The 7,167-nt window shown below is 35.1% G+C and overlaps 1 protein-coding gene across 1 annotated transcript; it reads right to left on the bottom strand.

Moving 5' to 3' along the window:
- Positions 1-1,452: 1,452 nt before the first annotated feature.
- LOC133807169 (uncharacterized) lies at positions 1,453-6,327 on the bottom strand. Its single transcript, XM_062245342.1, has 12 exons — positions 6,152-6,327; positions 6,000-6,061; positions 5,086-5,136; positions 4,980-5,006; positions 4,756-4,860; positions 4,059-4,166; positions 3,861-3,932; positions 3,696-3,746; positions 3,457-3,519; positions 3,247-3,371; positions 2,984-3,161; positions 1,453-2,295 (listed from the first exon to the last, which is right to left on the bottom strand). Exons 1-12 carry the CDS (start codon positions 6,252-6,254, stop codon positions 1,591-1,593), a joined length of 1,650 nt encoding a protein of 549 aa, XP_062101326.1. The 5' UTR covers positions 6,255-6,327; the 3' UTR covers positions 1,453-1,590.
- Positions 6,328-7,167: the final 840 nt, after the last annotated feature.

Here is a 7,167-nt window from a genome sequence, read left to right as displayed (position 1 = left end):
CAATCGTACCTCACATCGTACACCATCGTATTATAACATACACAACAATTTGTTCCCACTATCGGGCACACATCGTACCCAACATCGTACCCTATCGTACCTCCATCTTCAACCTCAAGTTATCAGAAAACACAACCTATCGTACCACCATCGAACCACTATCGTACCCCTATCGTACACTCATCTTCAACCTGAAGTTATGAGAAACACAAATACTATCGTACCCATATCGACCCACTATCGTACCTTATCGTACCTCTAAAAAAACCCAGAAATTTTTTTCAAAATTTTACGGTTTATCAGATGTCACACAGTCAGATTTAACACAGTCAAATTCAACAATACATACTATAACATTTTTTAATGGAGAAGAGATTAAAAAAAACACATACCCTAGACATTTTTGCGCAATGGGGTGTCGGTTTTTCTTCTCCGGTGAGGGGTTGGAGCTTGGTTTTTCTTCGTCTCCGGTGGGGGTTGGGGCTTGGTTTTTCTTCGTCTCCAGTGGGGGTTGGGGCTTGGTTTTTCTACGTCTCCGGTGGGGGTTTTTCCGACCGTCGGGTGAGGGAGAGAGCAGCGTCGGGTGATGGTGGGTGAGGGAGAGAGAAGCGTCGGGTGTGAGTACTTATGTTGCTCGATGGTTTTGTGGGAGTGAAGAGTTGGGATTTGGGAGGGAACGGGAAATGGGCAGGGGAAAAGCCGAAAGGTACGGTTTTTATCAAGTTTTTTTATCACTATCGTGTACCATCGGGTACAATCGTGTACCATCGTACTATTGGGCAAGCATCGGGCACTTATCGGGTACCATCGTGTACAATCGTACTAATAGGTCTGCATTAACTTAATAACAACTATCGGGCATGCATCGGACTTGTATCGATCCATTATCGTACTTAAAGGGTTTGTAGAATGAAAATAAATATCGGGCAACCATCGGGTAGCCATCGAACCTTAATGACCATCGGGTAACCAAAACATATCGGGCAAGCATCGGGTGGCCATCGGACCTCATCACTAACCTTGAAACCCAACAACTATCGTCCCTGCATCGGGCCTATATCGGACACTATCGGGCATTTAGAAAAAAATTCAAGGAACCCAAAAAAACGCAGATTTTCACAGACCACGATTTTCACCAAAAAAACAGCAAAAAATACCAACAAACTACAGATCCAACATCTAAACAGCAATCTAAATCATAAAAACAACCAACAACAACAAGAATCAAAGAAAATTACTTACCCATGTGTATCTTTTTTGCAAGATTTTAGAGAGGAAAGGTATGGGATTTTGTTATGAGAGGGGTATTTTTGGTATTAAATGAAAGATAAGCATTTGTATCATAGGGTGGTTAACTTTGGTTCAAATTTTAATTATTAAGCTAATGTAAGCATGATTTATCAAATTTCCCAATCAAAATTTTTTCCACATCAACTTAAAGAAATTTAAAGCTAAAACTAACTTCAATGGTTTCTCAAATTTAACCAAAACATCTATAATTTGATAATAAAAAATAAGAAATTAGAAGAAAAAATGGGGAAAAGATATGACAAAAATTCAAGAAAATTATAACCCCTAAAACCACCCCAACTATTCCATGCAGAAGTACAAAATATTCAATGCTGTACATGGGATATGGTCAGAACCATCCCCTGCAAACCATGAGCTCATAATGCTTTGTGATGCAGAGGTGGGATTTTCTGAGGGCCACCTTTCGACTAACCTGAAACCAAACTGAGACGCGGTTGAGAGTATAGATGGCTCGTCCACTCGCCGTATAATATGACACAGAATCAATCCAGGTTGCTGATCCTTACTAATGCTGCAATTCGAAGAAATCAGCTCTTTCGCAGTGGCAAATAGGGGCGAAATAGCTTCAGCGATGTATGTGACATCAGTGCCGATAATGATATCAAAACCATTGTTGTTTACTTCCTTGATTGTTTCTATGTGTTCTCTGTTCCCCCACTCTAATCTCCTCACAATGAATTTGTCCAGTAATGGCTGTTTGAGATTTGAAGTGACATTTTGTGTCAACAGGTCAAGCGCCTTTGTATCTCCATCGGTGGCGATCACAAGGTCAGCATATTTAGCTGCAATCATTGAGCAGATGCCTCCACAACCAGCGCCCAATTCTAGAACCTTTTTCTCAGAAACTATGGATGGATTTCTTGCTAAAACTGAAGCCATCAGATGAGCTGATTCCCATATCATTAGACCGGTCGATGTACACGTGTGCTGATGCTCCTTAGATAATCTTCTAATCTCGAAATTCCAATCTCCTATCTTGATTATCTATAAAGGTTAGGAGAAAAAAATTAGTGTCTTGAGAAGAGAGGTGAAACAACTAAAATGAGAGTCAAATGAACGCTTGCACCAAGTAAAAACTTGAGAAGAAATGTACAAATTTTGCACATAAATAAATCTAAGGCTTATTTGCAGCAGATAACCTTAATGTGCCCTACCTTTGGCACTTAAGTCCCTAATCTCAATATTTTTTAATCCACATCCTCAATAAATAGTTACAACTTTCAGTTTTTCTGCTTAAACTGTCTATTTTTGGAGTTAAATATACATGCAAGTGGCATGTGATTTTTAGCGTGTGGTATGAATGAAATTATTAAAATTATTAGGGACGTCTTTACAATTTCTCTCTTCTCCTTAAATTTTAATCATGATTTCTTCTCTTCTATTCCTGTCCTTCTTTCATCTTTGCCAACTCCCAATGGCTGCACCCTATAAGCACTCATCCTCGACAAAAACATTGCCATCATAATTTTAATTTTTTCCATACCCCTGTCTAAGAATTAAATGCCACTCCCATGTGTATTCAACAGAAAAAATACAGTTCAAGTAGAAACACTAACACCTCACAGCTGCAACTATTTATTGAGGATTTAAATGCAAAAATATAGAGATTGGGGATCAAAATGCTAAAGTTTTGCTGCAAATAAGCCTAAATTTAACGATGAAAGTATTGTACCTCATTATCATCGGACAGACTGCAATCAAACATTTCCGCCGCCACACCATCAGATATATCAACCTCATCATTGTCCATGGCGTGGTTCAAAATGATGTCTTGGCTTTGAATGGCAACTTCAGTATTGGCAGACCTGTCTGTACCATCTGAAATGCAGAATACTGCTTGAACCCAGCGCCTAGGACATTTCAAATGTCTTCAGAAATCAGACTTTTTTTAAAATATAATAAAGTACCTATTATTGCACGGACAAGACTGTTTACCGGTTCATTACTAACTCTCGTGATCGGTTCTCAACTTGTTTGCAGCACAAACCAAGTTCTTCAACATCAAATCCATTGTCTTTGAACATGCTTGTCAAGAACTCATTTGAAAAATAGAATGCACGCTGGAAATATAAGGGAAAATACTCAAGCTAGAGAAATAGAAATGTAAATTACTGAAACAATAATACTAATGTGAAACACACTTACAGTGCCATCACCCCTGACATAAAAATTTTCACTGATCTTTTGATCCTTGCTAATTAACCTTTCCTGTAAATTTCCACACGATATTAATACCGGGATAAAGATCAGTCTCAAAATTTATCAGACCAATGTCCTTAATTCCATATTACAATTTGAAATACAGCCATAGAGGCTTCAGAAAAAAAAAACCAATCTTTTTAAGAAAAGAAAAAGGGCACTGCACAGAGAGGCAACAGATCAACCTGAGCAAGGTCACCGGTGGCATAATCACGAAACAGCACATAACCACCTGGCTGGCAAACAATACAACACAGGTTTCATCACACACAAAGAAGTATATGATTTATTACAGAAATGAAAGCTTCTACATAAATTTCTCAGCTAATCAGAGACATGGGATCACTTACCTTAAGAACTTTTCGAACATTCTGTAACACTAGAGACATCTTCTCTGGAGACACTGCAGACAGCACAAAAATCTGCTTAACATGTCAGCCACTTCATAATAACAATCTGGGCCAGTTTGCCCAATCAAAAGGTAAGTAAAAAAGCCTCTCCATCAATGAAGTTAAATATATTAATAAAAACAATATTTGGTCAAATACCATGGTTACAATATCAACAGAAGACGGAGATATGTGATCTTTGAGGTCATCAACAGTCAGATCACAAACAAATGCACTAACATGTGAATCTCTGAAGTCTTTATGTGCCTGCAATTAGCATACAAAAACTTTATCATGTCTCAGTTTTCAGGGTAACTGGACTTTTAGCCATTTAAAACACCTGCAACAAGCCTCACTGATTCTCTCCACAACTCGAGTATAGTTCGCGTGACAGCAAACCTTATATATGTAGCAAGTAGATGGTTCTTGTATAATACAAGAATTTCAATGAACTTCTAAAGTAAATAGTAAACTCAGTAACAAAACATTCAAATATTGTATATCTTCTAATACCAATGACCACAATATCCAGATCAAGCCCGTACAAGAATCTTAGATTTTTTTTAAACCACATCAGAATGGTACAATAATTTCTTTTCTGAATTATGAAAGTTATATAATTAGCCAAGGTAGGATAGATCTCCACAATTTCAGACAGCCAAAAAATTTTATTCTCACTTGACATAATACTATCTTCATTATCGGAATTGCATAAGTTGACCTATACGTGCAATGCTGTAAACAATCCAACATGAGTATTACATCCCAACCAATAAAATATGAGAATATTCTAGGACTTATTAAAATCCTAAGGTTAAGCACACACGGTAAAGCTTTTGAAAGGATGAATACGTACCTTAACCAAGTTAACAGCACGTTGTGAAAAATCACATGCATATACAAAAATATCTGGGTATGTAGCAACCAATGGAAAAATGGTGTTTCCAGCTCCACAGCCAATCTGCTCATACAACAATGTCAACAATCAATGTCTGAGTTCAAACATGGAGTGAATCATATGTTTCATTGCATCAAACCATATTAAGATCAGTGGGTTGAGTGAAGGGAATATTTGTTTACCTCCAATATGGTTTTTCTCCCTGCTCCCTGGAAACAAGAAAATCAATATATGTATTGGAAATTCTTAAAAAGAAATATACAAAATCCATTTCAATTCTAAACTTACAGAGAAGTAGTGACCCCATTCTTTGTCCAAGTAGTGTCGATCTTTAAAAAACTGATAATAAAAGAAAATGAGAATTAATTTACATATCAATGTCCAGCATAGGAACAAATACTAAGGCTGGTTCGGTCATAAGGAGAGGTATGTAACCAAGAGCTGAATAAAAAAGAAAGAGAGGACTTTTGCATCATGGTGTTTGCTATGAAAGTAAAGAGAAGAAAATCCATCTAACTAGGGAAAAATTAACAAATTTTATCAAACTTCGAATTTGAAATCCATAATCGAATCCATTCCCACCTAAACCCCTTCTCATCAAACAACCATCCAATTATCCACAACCTAGTTATCCGTCCTTCCATCTCTCTCAAACTTAGAATTTGAAATCAATACTCAATTTCATTTCCTCCTAAAACCCTTCCCATCAAACAATCATCCAGTTAACCGGAACCTAGTAATCTTTCATTCCATCTCTGTCAAAATTACATTTTGAAATCCATACTAGAATTCATTTCCTCCTAAAATCCTTCCCATCAAACCACCATCAACTAATCCACAACCAAGTTCCATCTCTCTCTCTAACCAAACACACTCTAAATACCAGAAACAGATCCAACAATGCTGAATTTCTGATGAACCAAACTTTCTTTTTTATCCAAAATAGTCTCTTAATCTAACCCTATAATATTTAGAGAACATAAAAACTATAACAATTCTTATATAGCACTTTGTATGAGCCAACTACATGTCTGACCATTTGATCTACTCATTGGTCTGATTATCCAAACTTAAAAGTTTATCTAAATTAACTGAATAGACAAATTGACATTATCAACTTCCTGTTCAACCTAGTTTAGCAGAGGATAGCATATAATTGAAGTAGCTACAATAAAGACCAGAGCAATATTTTGAAAGCAAACCTTGTCTTGATGACGCTTGTAGAAGACATCCCAATACTTCTTCGCTTCTCTTTCGTATTTCTCTATACTCAAAACAGAAAAATCATTTGGTTATAGTTTTACACAGAAAAAAAAAAAAAGAGAAATTATAAGAGAGAGTATATAGGAAAAACCTCTCCAAAAGGGGGAGACGCCATTGGTGGAGCTGGAGTAAATCTGTAACCTTGGAACTGGGTTTCCTTCTTCTCCAGCTTCTTCCACGTTAGAAGACGCCATAGTCGACCGAGCTTCAGTGGACTGGTTTTAGGGTTTTGACTTGGTTTTTTTGTTTTCCTTCTCTATTAGTCTAATTTTTTTTAGATCCAAAATAATTTGGATATTTTGTCCAAAAAAAGACATTAATAATTTGGATAATTTAGGCTTTTTGGTACTAAAATCTAATTAAAATCATAATATTTGAAAAATATAATTTTGGAGTAAAATAATTAAGAGAGATTAATATAATACACTTAATTTAGCTAAAAAATTACAATTTTACGGATTGATAAGACTCTAATTAGTAAGTGATTCATATATAACTTTATAAATTCAAAAACATAAAAATTGTGGGTCCATAATAATAATAATAATTAATTAGTTACTCATTTAAAAAAACTAAATTCAAAAACTAAATCACATTTTGTGTTAAGAAATAGAAAACACAAATTTCACATTTTATGCATTATTGCTTTTTTATTTCATTTTCCACATTATTTTCTTCCCTCAAAAAATAATATGTACATGTGTATCTCTATAGTTAAAGTAAATACAATCAAATGCAAATAAGTTGTGGTGCTTGTTTTATTATTATTACAACAAAATTAAGCACATATTAATTCTTGATACTCAATGACTTTATATATGATATATATTATATGTTTATATTATAATAACTTAGGTAAATGAATTATTATTATTATTAATTTAATTAATGTATTAGAGTTTAAATTTGATTTAACTAAATTTATTGGTAAATTAAAATTTATTATCAAACAATATTTGTTGGAAAAAAATTAAAATAGTTTTTAGATTGAGATCCACCAATAACCTATTATATTTCTGTTATATTTTCAGGGAAATTTTAGACAGTATGTTCTGTACGCCCTGGTTTTCCCACGGGCTGTTAGCAAGCTGAGATCCGGCCTAATCG

The sequence above is a fragment of the Humulus lupulus genome, chromosome X (assembly GCF_963169125.1).
Source record: "Humulus lupulus chromosome X, drHumLupu1.1, whole genome shotgun sequence".
NCBI classification, from domain to species: domain Eukaryota; kingdom Viridiplantae; phylum Streptophyta; class Magnoliopsida; order Rosales; family Cannabaceae; genus Humulus; species Humulus lupulus.
This window is presented reverse-complemented; position numbering and strand designations above follow the sequence as displayed.

Bases quoted from the DNA above. Each gene is read 5' to 3' on its own strand.
- LOC133807169 (XM_062245342.1), bottom strand. From the start codon at position 6,254: ATGGCGTCTTCTAACGTGGAAGAAGCTGGAGAAGAAGGAAACCCAGTT. The intron at 3,747-3,860 runs GTAAGTGATCCC...ATTGTTTGCCAG, and splicing joins ATGTTCGAAAAGTTCTTAAG to CCAGGTGGTTATGTGCTGTT. The intron at 3,372-3,456 runs GTAAGTGTGTTT...TTATATTTCCAG, and splicing joins ATGTCAGGGGTGATGGCACT to CGTGCATTCTATTTTTCAAA.